At 34.0% G+C, this 16,236-nt stretch overlaps 4 protein-coding genes across 4 annotated transcripts; 2 read left to right on the forward strand and 2 right to left on the reverse strand.

Annotated features, from left to right (window-relative positions):
• Positions 1-192: 192 nt before the first annotated feature.
• Positions 193-739, reverse strand: LOC119663231 (the record flags this gene model as incomplete). The annotated part of the gene is made up of 1 exon (XM_038072890.1): positions 193-739. A coding segment is annotated over exon 1 (547 nt), but the record flags the coding sequence as incomplete, so codon positions are not given.
• LOC119663232 lies at positions 736-2,799 on the reverse strand. Its single transcript, XM_038072891.1, has one exon. The coding sequence runs from the start codon at positions 2,797-2,799 to the stop codon at positions 736-738; it is 2,064 nt and encodes a 687-aa protein (XP_037928819.1).
• A 7,604-nt stretch (positions 2,800-10,403) lies between these two features.
• Positions 10,404-13,697, forward strand: LOC119663233. Its single transcript, XM_038072892.1, has 2 exons — positions 10,404-10,661; positions 10,740-13,697. Exons 1-2 carry the CDS (start codon positions 10,404-10,406, stop codon positions 13,695-13,697), a joined length of 3,216 nt encoding a protein of 1,071 aa, XP_037928820.1.
• LOC119663234 lies at positions 13,698-15,740 on the forward strand. Its single transcript, XM_038072893.1, has one exon. It carries the CDS (start codon positions 13,698-13,700, stop codon positions 15,738-15,740), a length of 2,043 nt encoding a protein of 680 aa, XP_037928821.1.
• Positions 15,741-16,236: the final 496 nt, after the last annotated feature.

The following is a 16,236-nucleotide window of genomic DNA, read 5'->3' on the forward strand; positions in this document are numbered from 1 at the left end:
ATCTAGCTGGTGATGTGTTTTCATCTTTGATAAGAACTACCTGATCTTTTTCTATATTTGGGGCAGAATGCTTCCACTTGCGACGATGTTGAAGACTTGCAAGATATTCATTTTTCCATTTATTCCAGAAATCACTTTTTATTTTCTGAATTATTTTCCACCGATTAAGAGAATCAATTGATTTTGAACAACTTTCCTCTGGAATATCAATTAAAGGTCTTCCAACTAGGAAATGGCAGGGAGTTAAAACATCAGTATTCTCTGTATCATCTCGTACTTCACATAACGGTCTAGAATTTAACACTGCTTCCACTTGAATTAACAGTGTCGACATTTCTTCATAAGTTAATTTCACTTCACCAATGACTCGTCTTAAATGATGTTTCATCGACTTGACTGCAGCCTCCCAGATTCCTCCAAAGTGAGGACCTCCCGGGGGAATAAAATGCCATGTAATTTTTTCCGCTGCCATCGTTCCAGCAAGTGATGAAAGTTTTCTAATAGCTTTTTCATATTCATCATCTATTTTCTTAGCAGCACCGACAAAATTTGTACCATTATCTGAATATAAATGCGAACTTTTGCCTCTTCTACCGAAAAATCTTCTAAGGGCAGCCAGAAACGCGTCTGTTGACAGGTCACTTACAGCTTCTAAATGGATTGCTTTCGTAGCCATACAAATAAAAACGGCTATATAACCTTTATATGATTTCTGACCTCTTCCTTTCGATACTCTCATTTGTACGGTTCTGCATAATCTATTCCTGCATGCTCAAATGGCTTCGATATTGACACTCTGCTTTCCGGTAGGTTCCCCATTAACTGTGTAGCGGTTTCACGCCTATATCGTATACATCTAACACAACTTCGAACATACCTTTTAATAATATTTCTAGCATTAATTATCCAATATTGCCGCCTCAGCATATTTTCCATTAGTTTTATACCGCCATGTAGTGTAGTTTTATGATAATCATCAACTATTAGCATCGTTAAGTGACATTTTGGTAATAGTATTGGATGTTTTCTAGCAAAAGAGAATGGAGAATTTTCTAACCGGCCTCTGACTCGCAGTATTTCATTTTTATCCAGAAACGGGTAAAGACTACAAATTTTATAACCAGATGGAAGTTCTCTTCTGTTTTTGATCAAGTTGATTTCTTTTGTGAAATATAAATGTTGAGTATGCCGTATTATAATATTTTCTGCCTCCCTTAATTCTTCTACTGTCAACCACACAGGAAACTTCTCCTTTTTTAGCTTTCTGATGAATCTGCTTATATATGCAATGACGTATAATAATTTCCTATAATTGGAATACCGTTCTATTATATCGTTGATTATATTCTGTGAAGAGTTTATATTATTTGTTGCACAAAGAACAGATTCAGTTGCTGTTGGCCAGTTTGATTCATCTTTTAACCATGTAGGACCATTCCACCATAATCTATGTGCTGCAAGTTTTTCTGGTTTCAAGCCCCTTGAAGCCACATCCGCTGGATTATCTTCTGACCTAACATGATTCCACGTTGCCGAAGGCATGCATTGCTTGATTTCTCTTACACGAGTCCCAATAAATTTATCTTTAGTTTTATTTTCGTTCTTGATCCATGATAATGCTATTGTTGAATCGCTCCAAGCATATATTTTGACTTCTCTGTTTATAACTTCTTTAATGCTTTTCATAAGTTTTCCTAACAGATGAGCTCCACATAACTCAAGCTTGGGTAATGTCTTTTTGTTTTTTATCGGATTTACTTTAGACTTTGCTGCTAGAATAGTAATAGCATTAGAAGTTTTAGCATAAACTACTGCTGCATAAGCCTTCTCTGAAGCGTCCGCAAATCCATGAAGCTCTAAACTTGTTTCAGCTAAAGTTGATATCCATCTAGGAATTCTTATATCCTTAATAGTCGAAATCCTTGAAACAATCGCATTCCATTCGTGAGATAATTTAACGTCTAACTTCGTATCCCACGTCAAGTTCATAAGCCATAATTTTTGTATAAATAATTTCGCCATTGTTGTTGTTGGTGTCAACCATCCAAGTGGATCATAGATTCGAGCCAATATAGACAGTGCCTTGCGTTTAGTTATGTTAGTACTATCTACTGACTCGATGTAAAAGGTGAAATTGTCTGATTTCGGCACCCATTGTATACCGAGCGTCTTAACAGCTTCTCCGTCTTCTACTTTAATAATATAACTGTCTCCAGAGTCCGAAATTTCACCTAAAATTCGCTTTTCGTTTGCCATCCATTTTCGCAAATGAAATCCAAACTTTTCTAGCTGCCGACTGATTTCAAATTGAATGTTTATACATTCCTTTATGGAGTCCGCACCTGTCATCAAATCGTCCATATAGAAATCATTTTTTATTATCTGATATAACTTTGAGTTTTTATCTGCACAATCATAAGCAACTTCTAGTAGAGCTCTTTTTGCCAAGAACGGTGCACAAGAAGTTCCGTAGGTTACTGTTTTCAGTACAAATTCTTCTATTGGTTTTTCTGGATCTTCACGCCATAGGATAGTTTGGTACGGCTGATCTTCTTCTGCTACCAACACCTGCCGATACATTTTTTCTATATCAGCTGTCATAACGTACTTCCACAATCTCCACTTGATTAGTAGCTGAAATATGTCCAACTGTAGCTTAGGTCCAGTGTGTAGTATTTCATTCAAGCTTTTTCCGTTAGTAGTTTTTGCTGAAGCATCAAATACTACCCGAACTTTTGTTGTTGAGTGGTCATCTCTTATTACAGCTTGATGAGGCATATAAAATTTACCAAATATCATTTAAGAAACTTTCTGCATGTGACCCATTTCCATATATTCCTTCATGAACTTGATATATTCTTTTTTTAGCTTAGAGTTTCTTTTAAATCTTTTTTCCAAACACAAAAGCCTGGCCATAGCCATTTTCCTAGAGTCTCCTAGTTCGTTTTCTTTTTTAAATGGTAATTTTACGATAAATCTGTTTTCCTTATTTAGCGTTGTTGTTGATTTAAACCAATTTTCACATTCTTTATCAGTTTCATTTATTTCAGATGCTTCACAAACTTCTTCAATTTCCCAAAATCTCTCAATGTTTGAAGTAACTGCTGATATTATAGTTTTGACTGTATTGTTTGTGTTGATAACTCCAGATAATATCCAACCAAGGGAAGTTTCTTGACCTAAGATTTTACCCCATTTTCTCAAACCCGGCTGCAATATCTCGGTAAGGATATCTGCTCCCAGCACTATATCTATCCGGTCAGATTTATTAAACATAGGATCAGCTAAACAATAATTATCCCATTTTTTTAAATCTTCATTAAACGAATTATTAGGTTGTGCTGATGTTAGCTTGCTAAGAACCATAGCTTTAATTTTGTAACTGTTATTGCTTTTAAATCTTGGACGAATTACGAGTTCTACTGTTGATTTTGATATTCCTACTAATGTATTTCCTAATCCAATCAGATCCGTTCTTGATTTAGTTCTATGTAACCTTAATATTTGTGCTGCTTCCTCTGAAATTGATGTCCTCTGTGAACCTTGATCTAGCAGCGCTCTTAACAAAACCTTTTCACCACTTGCAGAATCCGCTTGAATCTGTGCTGTTGCTAATAAAGTGATTGCACTATTTTCTTTGGTAATCATGCTTGCAGCTGCACCAGCACTAGTTTGTGGTTTATTTTGCACAATTCTCTGAAAGTGTAGCATACTGTGATGCGGTCCTCCACATTGCTCACACTTTTTATCCAACTTATAGCATTTCTTGTCATTTTTGTGTGCAAAACATATTTTACATAACTTTGTTTTATTAATCCAGGAGTTTTTATCACTAACCGATAGCTGAGTAAACTTCCGACATTCAATAACAGAGTGACCTACTGTGTTACAAAACATACATTGTTTTTGTGAAATTTGAAACACATTTGTCGATTTTATTTTTTTGTCTGTAATATTTCCTTTTTTGCAGCCAACCGATTCGAGAGCTAAATATTGTTGCTCTAAAAATGTCATAACATCTTTTACTGTTTGAATTTCTTTTGTTTTTTGAACGCATTGTTCATACCTCAGCAAACCTTCTTTATCCAGTTTTCGTATGAGAATTCTTGCTATAAATGGATCTGCATCCTCAATTGGTATTCCCATAGCTTTTATAGCTTGATATGATTCTGTTGCAGTATCCAGCAACTATTTAATACTTGCAGCATTTTGTATATTAACGCTGCTATGATCAATGATTCTATCAAATAGCGTACAAAACAATAGCCTTCTGTTATTATACCTATGCTCTAATATTGTCCATGCTGCATTGTAGTTTTCTCCTGTTACTTGAAGATGTTGAATTAGCCGTGCAGCATCCCCTTTTATGGCGTTTTTCAGTCGATAAAATTTCTCAACATTAGATAGCATCTTGTTATCATCTACAAGTTTTGAGAATATTTCTTGGAAAGAGTTCCAATTGTCTACAGTTCCATTAAAATTTGGCAGTCTTAAGTCTTCTAAACGAGTTGGATTGCAGTGTTCAGTCGCTATATTCTCGTCATATTTTATCGCAATTTCTTCTAAGATTTCTTCATAACTGGCTCGCATCAGTATGAAGGTTCCTTCTATCTCTTCGTCATCATAATCTTCATCGCAAATTTTGTTGTATAATACTGTGATGTCTTTAAACTGAGCTTCAATATTGGCTCGGTTCGTATCAAGCAACCCTTTAGTTGCTTCCGGCAGTTTTCCCTTAATGTTTCTTATTTTTTCTTTCAACAAACCAATTCTTTGTTGAAAACGCATTATAATCTTTTTAGGTTTTTCATTTGACTCTTTGCGATTCAGTATAATTACACTTTCATTGCCTGGAGACTGTTGTTTTGTTTTTCTGCCCGAATCTATATTACCTGCCTTTCCATCCACAGAAGTTGGCGTATCTGCATATGTGCTTTCTGCATTTTTATCTTCCGTTTCCTCTACTAACTCTGTAGGTGAAGACATTTCTTGCTTTGCAAGCTGTTCAAAATCATCTAATATTTTTTGCATCTTCTTGTATGCTTCTGAAGCAACTTTATCTGTTTCTTTAAATTGAGAATTTTCCTTATAAGATGTTTCGCATACAGATTCAAATGTCTCTGCGTATAAATGCCATGTATCTTTTAACCATTTTTTGTTTTTCTTAATGTCTTTTGACGACATCTCCTGGACGTCAACTTCCTTCTCTTTTATTTGTAACGTATATGCTATATCTTTGAGCCGATCAAACTGCTTTTCAGCGGCACTTCTGGATATAGGCATTTTAACCGTTTTTTTTTTATAAACGCGTCCGATATAACCGTTTAATATTTTAACCTGCTGTTCAAGCCACAGGCACGCATAATAAATTCGACGGATTTTATCAAACTCGAAGTAGCAGCTATAAATATATAATCTGTTGTTTAAGCCACAGATACGCTTTTCACAAATTTAAACACTTGCCTGTTGTCTAAGCCACAGATACGCTTTTTCACAAATTTAAACACTTGTCTGTTGTCTAAGCTACAGATACGCTTATTCACTGATTCTAATACCTTAAGTATCTTACCACTGGTGGTGGATACAAAAAAACTCGAAGGACCAAAAATATTAAAAAATTACCCCGTAGTAAAAGTTTAATACGCATTGAATGTTTGTAAGACACTAAATTTATTTTTAAAAATGAACTGCTTATATAGTAACTTAAAATCTATCCTTATCACTAAATGCATGATATTGGTTTATCTCTCAAATTGAAGATACAAAATATTTGATCATAAAATAAACAAAGAAAATATTCTATCCTAAATACACAAGTAATTTGAGCATGCGTAAATAAGCAATTTGAGCAGACAAGAAAATACTCTATCCTAAATAATCAAGTAATTGTTATCTTCTTGTGCGTTGGTGGTATTTTGCTTACATGAATGATAAGCAATTTAAACAACCACCACTGCTAATGTGCACGGATTTCTTATCCTAAATACATTAAAAAACCAATTTTATCATGCCTAAATATAAAATAGCTAAATAGTAAAGGCCGCAGAGTTTTCCTTAAGATAAGAATGTTGAGAAAATTTATTTAAATTTGAACACTATGTGACGGCAGATCTAAATCTAATTATTCCATTACCAAACAAAAATAATTTAGAAATTGTAGGAAAAAACGAATTAGTAATAAACATTAGCGGAAAATATTATAATTATAAAGAAAATACCTTGCTCAAGGAACTAGAATTAAGTAAGAGTTGTATATTTTCTAACTCATACCAATATAAAATAAACAATGTAACAGAAGTTATTCCTATTGAAGATGATTCTATATTAATAAAAAATGCTGTAAATTTAAGCCTATCCTAAAATTGTACAAAAAGGAAAGTAGTTTTGAATAAAAATAATTTAATTAATTTTTCAAACTGTCAAATAAAAATTTCAAACATTGAATATAATAATCAAAAAAAGGAATTCTATGAAAAATATCAATTACAATTGGATAACTCCTTAACGCAAGAAATACCAGAATTTGAAAATATTCATTTAGAAAAATTTAAATATAAAAAAGAAATAAAAGAATTGTATTAATCATTATAATTGTGTTATATGTTTATAAAAGAAAGGACCAAATAAAAATTGTAAATAATATTCAAGACAATAAGGTCGATGAAATCGAACTAAACCAAATTAAAAGAAAGAATGGGATTGAACAAATTTTTTTTTTTTTGCTTTCCTTACTTCTCACTGTAAGGACGGAATTTTGTACAAATTTCCGCCTTATATAAACTTATAATTTTTACAATAATTTCGTCTGCGTAACAATCTATTTATATATTATAAAGAAACAAGCAGCGAACATCCACACGCAAAGCCAGCACAAGTCAAGCCAAGCTCACGGCAGAGCCGTTACCTCGCGAAGAAATGCATTATTTGTTTACGCACGCGGAATTACACTTGTGCGGTTGTGCGTGCAAATAATAAAGTGACAATAATTGCATATAATTAGACGAGATTTTTGTATGCAAAATCACTTAGCGCCAGCATCCCGAAGTGAGTAGTCACCTGCTCTAACGCTAAGTCTTTTTGAAAGTCTATAGTATTTTGATACTAAGGCTAAATAAATTTGTAGAATCGTATATAACGACTCAGATGTTCTGACATCGTTGGCTAGAGTCCAGTGAATAGAGTAATGTTATATAACGCCTCTGATGTTCTGACTAGAAGCTATTTAGTGGAAATTTGTATAACTTCTGTAGCATAATAATTAGCATAAGTTAATTTGGAAGCTCTCTTGAGTCAATAAAATTTTATAATAAAGACAGTCATTTTAACACTACAAACAGCGTCTTTGCTTTTCCTTGGTCTCAGAGCTTCGAACTAGTCAACAAAACAAATTTATTGCAACGACCCGGACCGCGACTGAATGATACCTCAGCAAAATTAAAATTCACCTAATCAAACAACGAAACATCTACATTGCATCCTACTAATTATTTTATTATCGTTGTTCGACCTAATCAAACAACGAAAGATCTACATCATACTTTATTATATTCTATTATCTTTAACTAAACATTGTAACTATAAATATTGTTGAATGTTTTATATTTTTTTTGCTTTGTTTAATTTGCTTTCTTTAAAGTAGTTAAAATAACGCGCGTGCTGCTCATTTTTTATTGTCAATATGCAACCCAATGTTGACTTTCGTCAACCTTGCACATATACGGTACTTCCAAATACAAAAAAACAACATTAATTTTTACAGTTCTTTAGCTTCACTATTGAACTGGCATTCTCGATCGCGCTCTTGCATTTCAAGTCCCGAATAAACAGCACGCGTTTTTGAGTCTAAAATTAAATTTTCTAAGTAATCTTTAAAATTATAATTTCTTAACTTATGTACATTGAATTTAAAATTTTAATTTCTTAAATTAAGTGTAAAATTAATTTAAAATAAATACAAAACTATTGTAGTTTTCATTTTTAATAAATTTAACTTAAATAAAATATAAAGTATTGTGATTCTCATTTTTTATAAATTTAACTTAAAAAAAATACAAAAACCATTGTATTTTTCATTGGCGCCCGAGCATGGACAAAGAAGCATCCAATTTCATATATTCTGATGAAAACACGTGCATGTTATCGCATGCTCTCACTTTGTTGGGTTAAGTATAAAACAGAAAGTTATTTTGTAAGAGAAAATATAGAGAACAAGTAGAATTTAAATTACGATCTGAGCAAGCTTTGAGTAAAAAGCTTTATTTGTAAGCTCGGACCATTTGAATATAAAAGCAAGAGCATCGCTCACTTTGTTGGATTTTGTCGGCTAAGCATTTTAAAGTAAATATCGTAATATGTAGAACATTGAAGTTTTCATTTTTAGTTTTAAGTTAGTTTTAAGTTTTCATTCTTTTGCACGGTTTTAAGAGGGTTAGAAGCGAATTCTACCCATTAATAAATTTATCTTTTTTAAAACACATAACCGAACTCGAATGAAATAATTGGCGCCCGAGCAGGGACACTCGTCACAATTGCAGAAAACATAAAAAGTACGCGACGCGAGTGTAAAATATAAAATTCCTGCAATATATAACACCCGATAACAAAGGTGTTTGCAGTGGATTAAAAACTAACAAGTATCCTAAGAAAGGAGAAAAGAAAACCTTGATAAACCTTGATAAAAAAGTGTTATTCGGAAAGTGATCAAAGTGCTATTTGAATAAAACATTTGGTGGATTATAAAGTGAATAACAAAGTGGTGAAAAATTAAAAGTAACCCAAAAAATTTTTAAATCACAAAAAAGCCAAATTCAATAATAAAGAATCGCGCGGTCATAAACACTAATTTCAAGACATTAAAATAATTTAATAAGAAAGTGACTTCCTATAATCAGCCGCTTCGAACAAATTATTTATCTGCTGCCAACTGGAGCTGAAGAAAAGGATTCCTGGACAGCAAAGAACCCAACCATCAACAATCAAGTATCCTCATCATCAGGAGAAACGTGAGTTAGGTTTAACAAAAAAATTAATTTTTGTATGAATAAAATCAAATTATTGTTATTATTTTTGAATTGCCATCGTGAAGAAAAAACGAACATAAAACTTTATTGAAAAAATCTTATTAAGAATATTAAATATTATATAATTCAATTTAAAATTAAAAAAAAAAACGAACATAAAATTATATTAAAAAATTATTACTAAAAATATTAAATATATTATTGAATTATATTAAAAAAATAAAATTTGAAAATATTATTTTTTTCAAATATATTAAAATTAAAACTATATTGAAATTATATTGTTAATCACCCTTAAATCTGGAAGAACTAAAATTAATAATTAAAAAAATAATAATATAAAAAACATACTGTATAATAAAAACTATAAGGCCTTACAACAACCCAACATCATCACCCTCAACATCACCATTTGCCACATTTCTTAACGAATTGGTGGAGGTATTTTTCTTTTTATATTACCAATAACCAAATTTCCCTATTATTAAAAAAAAAAAAACAACAAGTTTTTTAAAAGTCTTAAGAAATTAACATATCTAAATAAATTTCTTTCCAGTATTAATAGTATTAATGTTACAGAAAATATATTTTTTTTGCAAGAAATTAATCATTTTAAATAATACCCTAGTACATTTAGATTAATAAAATATTATAAAAAATATAATAATCATACAAATAAATTAGAGTTTCAAATTAAATTTTTGAAATTTTCAATATACATTTTAAAATAATTGTTAAATCTCCGTAAGGTAAAATCTTGGTCGTAATAGCTACATAAAAGACTTCATCTTCTTAACGTTGTCAAACACTAGTAATCAGCTGTTTGGCAACAAAAGGAGAATGAAGTAAGCTTTAAGCTTGATTAGGGACATGAGAGCAGCTTCTGTGCTGCTCTTCCTCTTTTTGGTTGAACGGTCAGACGAGTAACAACTGGTAAAAAATAGCACATTTAACAACAAATTGTCCAAACTACCTGGAAATAAATAAAGAAATAAATAAACACATAAAATACAAATAAGAATTTTGGAATTGATCTTTTTATTACAAATTTGATTAGTAAGGCAAACTACGAGTTTAAGTGCTCGGCAGTTTACCATTAATAAATACAAAATATATCATCCAACGCGTGCATGTGCGTGTTGGAAGTTTGATATAACTTCTTGGAAATTAATAAGAACAAACGCGTTCTTATCATTTTGGTGACCCCGACGTGATTGCAGCATTAACAGGATCATCACTTGGTGCGTAATCTACGGCAGCTAAGAATTTGGTGCATGTACACATAACGTGATTGCATTAAGACACGTGATCAATTATATTCAGTCAAAATTCATCTGGTACCAACTGTTAATTTCATATAGGTATTAATTTTTCACGTAAAAAATGGCAACCATTGAAGGAGATAAGAAACAAGAAGGGATCAAGCCGGTGTCGACCGAAGACAAAAACGTGACAAAACCGTTACGGAATCAAAGGGCGCTGATTCGCGTCATTGAAAAGACCATGAAGGAAATAGAATCAACATTTGAAGAACCACAACAAGAAGTGGCTTACAGGACAAGTCAGGCACAGCTGGAAAATTATCTCAGCAAGTTAGAACAAAACAATGATATAATATGGAACTCCACCACTGCAGACACGGTAAAGGACTACAGTTGGGATGTGTTTTTTGAAATAGAAACAAAACTACACAATAAATTGATGTTAATAAAATCAAAGCTAAAATTGTTAAATTCTAGTGATGGTATCTCAGAAAATACAGTAACATTGCAATCAGTAAAATTGCCACAAATTACGCTTCCAAGTTTTGACGGAAACCCATTAATGTGGGTACAATTTCGCGATTTGTTTTTACAGCTCATTGACGAGCAACCATTTAAACCAATGCAAAAAATGTTTTATTTAACCACCAATTTAATCGGTGAACCGAAAAATTTAATCAAACATTTGCCAGCTTCAACAGAAAATTATGCCACAGCATGGCAAATTTTAAGATCTCGATACGACAATAAACGTCTACTCATTACAGCGTTACTCAACAAGTTGTTAAGCCAATCGTCTTTAACTGCGGAAACTTCATCAGGTTTGAAGTCGCTGCATGATGTCACTAAGGAGTGCATTTTGGGCTTAAAGGCACAGGGTATTCTAATAGAAGAATGGGATGCAATATTGGTGCACCTCACGTTAAAGAAATTAGATAGAGGAACTCAAACAGCATTTGAACAATCTCTAAAGGATAATCGTTCACTCGTGTCGTTCGAAGAACTTCTACAGTTTATTGAAAGCCGATTTCTGTCACTGGAGGCTTTTGGCAGAGGATTCAACGTAAAGGTCTTAAACACATCGAGAGTAGTTGCTGCAACAAACGAAGGATCAAATTACGAAAAACTATGTCCGGCATGCAAGAATGATCGTCACCCATTGTACACGTGCAAGTCATTCATACAAGAACTTCCCACTAAAAGACTTCAGTTAGTTAAACAAATGCGGTTGTGCATTAATTGTTTAAAGTTTGGCCATTTTGCAAGAGAATGCTCGTCAGGCAATTGTAAAATATGCAATAAAAAACACAATTCTCTTTTACATCTGGAAGATGCAACATGCACTAACCCAAATAAAATAACAAATTCGAGTAAGTCAATAAGCCTGATCTCCAATTATAACAATTACAACAAGGGTTATGTTGTATTGGGAACAGCACGCGTAATAATACAAAGCAATAAAGGCATCAAGGTTGAATGTAGAGCATTATTAGACTCCGGTTCACAAGTAAATCTTGTAACGGAAAGACTCATCAAAAAACTAGGAGAAAATCCAATGAATGTATCCGCATGCATCGAAGGTATTGGACAAAGGAAACAAAATGCTCAAAGGCGAGTAAATTTGGGTTTTAGTTCCAAAATCAATGAATATGCCGCAAGAGTGGAAGCGTACATGTTACCAAGTATCGTGTCTGATCAACCGAGCATGCAGCTCGACATTTCAAATTGGGACATACCGAGCAATATTAAGTTGGCTGATCCTTGCTTTCACCAAAAGGGTAATATTGATCTCTTACTGGGGGCAGAATTTTCACATGAACTGCTGTCGATCGGACAGATTAAAATTGGCAATAATCTTCCAATATTGCAAAATACGTTACTGGGCTGGATTGTGATAGGAAAAATAACTGACAACAATTTAGGTGTGCAGATGCAAACATGCGGCATTTGCTCGGACGATGAAGAACAAATAGAAAAGGTGATAGAGAAATTTTGGCAACTCGATCAAGCATCACCTACAAACAAAAACGTAACTCAGCAAGAAGAGTTGTGCGAATCACATTTTATAAACAATGTACAAAAAACCAACCATGGTCGATTTATTGTGAGATTACCGTTTCAACAAAATCCATCAATTCTCGGAGAGTCTCAAAACACAGCGATAAACCGATTTTATGCCCTAGAAAGAAGATTAAGCAAAGATGAAGCAGTCTGGAAGCAGTATGTAGAATTTATGGATGAGTACGAAAAGTTGGCCCACATGAGCAAAATTCATATCGAGGACATCACATCACATTATTTGATCCCACATCATTGTGTAATTCGACCTACCAGTAGTTCAACAAAATTGAGAGTAGTGTTTGACGCATCGTGCAAGACCAACAACGGGTTATCATTAAATGACATATTGTTAACAGGCCCAAAAATTCAGAGTGAATTGTTTTCCATTTTACTTCGTTTCAGATGCCCCAGATTTGCATTTTGCACAGATATTGAAAAGATGTATAGACAAATCCTTATACATCCAAATGATAGAAAATACCAAATCATTGCGTGGAGAAGATTGCCTAACGACCCATTGCAGTTTTATCAATTAAATACAGTAACTTATGGCACAAGGTCAGCGCCATATCTGGCTACGAAGTGTTTGCAGCAACTAGCAAAAGACAAATCAACTAAATACCCGCTTGGAGCCTTGGCAATTATAAATGATTTTTATGTGGACGATTGTCTTAGTGGATCAGATAGTCTTGACACAGCTTTAGAAATACAACGTCAACTTCACGATTTATTGGAATCAGCTGGTTTCAAATTGCGAAAATGGTGTGCTAATAATCCTTTGCTGCTTCAAGACATAGCAAAAGAGGACCAAGAGGTCGATTTAGATTTCAGCAATGAAGACCAAGCATCAGTCAAAACATTAGGATTATCGTGGCAACCAAAGCGTGACAAATTCAGCATAAGGATTGATTTAACCCCATCTAAGCGAATAACAAAAAGATCGATAACTTCTAGTTTAGCAAAAATATTCGATCCCCTGGGTATTTTGGGTCCAGTGTTAGTAACAGCAAAAATACTAATTCAAGATCTGTGGCAACTCAACTTATCATGGGACGAAGCTGTGCCGAGTGAAGTACATACCAGATGGATTAATTTCTGTGACGAGTTAAGGTCATTGCACCATTTTCAGATAGATAGGCATATTTTTGGACAGCAGATTGCTTCATCGGTGCAACTCCATGCATTTTGTGACGCTTCCGAAAAGGCTTATGGAGCAGCTATATACATTCGAGCAACACTGAAAGATGGACGCTTGATCAATCGACTGCTATGCTCTAAATCTCGGGTCGCCCCACTCAAAAAGCAAACCATTCCACGCTTAGAATTGTGCGCTGCTCTTCTAGGAGCCACATAAATGAATAGGGTAAAGGGCGATTTAAATCATAAGACAGAATCATATTACTGGACTGATTCTGAAATTGTACTCTACTGGATTAATTCATTGCCAGCAAAACATCAACAATTTGTAGCAAACAGGACTGCGGCAATTCAAGACTTATCCGCACCAAGTCAGTGGCGAAATGTAAGTTCAAGACTAAATCCAGCAGATGCCTTCTCACGCGGCATCAAACCATCTCAATTGCAAACTCATAATTTATGGTTCTATGGTCCTATGTTTTTACATGGTCGTGAAGATATGTGGCCAGAAGAATTCAATAAGGCCCTATGCAATCAGCCAGACAACGCCGAGTTAAAAAAAACTTCGCAGAAAATGATGCTAACAGCAACCGAAGATGATACTGAATGGATATACAAGGTAAACCACAGAAATTCTTTTAACACATTGCTTCACATTGTTGGTTATGTGCTACGGTTCATAAGGCGTAGTAAGCGACTTCAATTTAATAATCATACCAATGAATTACATCCGGAAGAGTTAGAAGAATCACTTAGGTTCATCGTGAAATGCATTCAGGCTACTGAATTCAAGGAAGAGGTAATTGATTTAAAGCATCGCAAACTGGTGAAAGCATCTAGCTCGTTAGCTGCATTGACTCCGTTTTTAGATAAATATGATATCGTTCGGGTCGGAGGAAGATTAGACGCATCAAATCTAACATATAATGCTAAACATCAAATGCTCCTCCCATACAATGACTGCATAGTTAAGCTATTAATGAAGAAAATTCACGAAGAAAACATGCATTGCGGTGGCCAAGCATTATTGGCAGCGACACGGCAAAAATTTTGGCCGATCAAGGGGAAGGTAATGGCACGGTCCATCGTGCAACACTGTATTCGTTGTACAAGGTGTAGACCTGTAACTTTCAATCAAATTATGGGAAATCTTCCACAAGCTCGAATCCATCCAAGTAGACCATTTCTTAACACGGGAGTCGATTTTTGTGGACCAATTTGGGTACACTACAAAGTAAGAGGAAAGCGGCCGCACAAGGCATATATTGCTGTTTTCTGTTGTTTTGGCACCAAGGCAGTACATTTGGAGCTGGTAAGTGACCTAACTACCGACGCATTTATTGGATCAGTTAAACGTTTTGTTGCGAGGCGTGGGCTTTGCCAAAATCTATTTTGTGACAATGCAACTAATTTTGTTGGAGCCAATAACAAACTGAATGAACTAGTAGAACTAATTTACTCAAAAAAATCAGGAGAAGTAATTGAAAGAGCGTGCAGCAAAAAAGGTATTAAATTTAACTTCATTCCTCCTCGTACGCCTCACTTCGGAGGACTCTGGGAAGCAGCAGTGAAGTCGGCGAAACATTTACTTGTGCGCAGCGTTGCCACAGAATCCTTAACGTACGAAGAGTTAGAAACAGTTGTTATTGAAATAGAGGCGATTTTAAATTCAAGACCGATTACTCCAATGTCGAATGATCCAAATGACTTTGAAGCACTTACGCCAGGCCACTTTCTAATTGGTGAAGCTCTTACAGCACCAGCAAGTACAACCACAACAAATTTAAAGACATCATTACTAACGAGGTGGAAATTGGTGTCCCACATAAAACATGAATTCTGGAGACGGTGGAACTCTGAATATCTAAATGAGCTACAATACCGACGTAAATGGCGAGAAGAATGCAAAAATTTGCAAGAAAACACTTTAGTCATCATGAAGGATGGAAATTTACCTCCTCTTCAGTGGGCATTGGGTCGAGTAACCAATATACATAAGGGTACTGACGGAATGGTACGTGTGGTCGATGTTAAAACAGCATCAGGTATTGTGAGACGTGCCATACATAATTTGGCTCCACTTTTTTCTGAAACCAACGACAGTGAAGATGACAAGATACCACCAATACAACCAAAAGAAGCAACAAAGCAACAAGTGACAGCATCAAAAAGGCCTATACAGGTACCAAATTCATCGGTTAGTAGTATCAATCATTTCGGACGCAATTCGAAGGTATCCAAACGATCGAGCAACTGCTGATCTCACACCAAAAATCTGGGGAAGACAAAACATGATGTAAAATTTTTAAATAATATAAGTACACAGTTATCTGATGAGGCGTCCAGCGATGTACTTCAGTCTATGATTCATCAACGTAATATTTAATATGGCTTAAATTCACTTTTAAATTTAAATTTAAATTTTATAAATACATTCAAAATTTTGAATTAATAACCAATAAATTAATTGTAACTAATTGAAATTATTAAAATTCACATATGAAACTTTTAATTGTTCTTATAAACTTAATAACAAAAAATGTTAACAATGCTTTTTACAATTTTGACAGTTGAAAATCATGTGCAATTTAAGATGTAAACAAGCAAAAAAAAACAACACAGAAGCAAGCTCTCATGACCTAGATCAACTTGTTTATTTAAAATTAAGGTGCAGTTATGCCATATCAATTGCAGGCATGCATTTTATCGCACTTTTAGTTAAATTATTCAAATTATTCAAATAATTCAACGCGGGG

The sequence above is a fragment of the Teleopsis dalmanni genome, unplaced genomic scaffold (genome assembly GCF_002237135.1).
Source record: "Teleopsis dalmanni isolate 2A unplaced genomic scaffold, ASM223713v2 unscaffolded_contig_0240, whole genome shotgun sequence".
NCBI classification, from domain to species: Eukaryota; Metazoa; Arthropoda; class Insecta; order Diptera; family Diopsidae; genus Teleopsis; species Teleopsis dalmanni.

Coding starts and splice junctions, on each gene's coding strand:
- LOC119663232 (XM_038072891.1), bottom strand. CDS start 2,799: ATGATATTTGGTAAATTTTATATGCCTCATCAAGCTGTAATAAGAGAT.
- LOC119663233 (XM_038072892.1), top strand. CDS start 10,404: ATGGCAACCATTGAAGGAGATAAGAAACAAGAAGGGATCAAGCCGGTG. Junction 10,662..10,739: donor ACTCCACCACTGCAGACACG/GTAAAGGACTAC, acceptor ATAAAATCAAAG/CTAAAATTGTTAAATTCTAG.
- LOC119663234 (XM_038072893.1), top strand. CDS start 13,698: ATGAATAGGGTAAAGGGCGATTTAAATCATAAGACAGAATCATATTAC.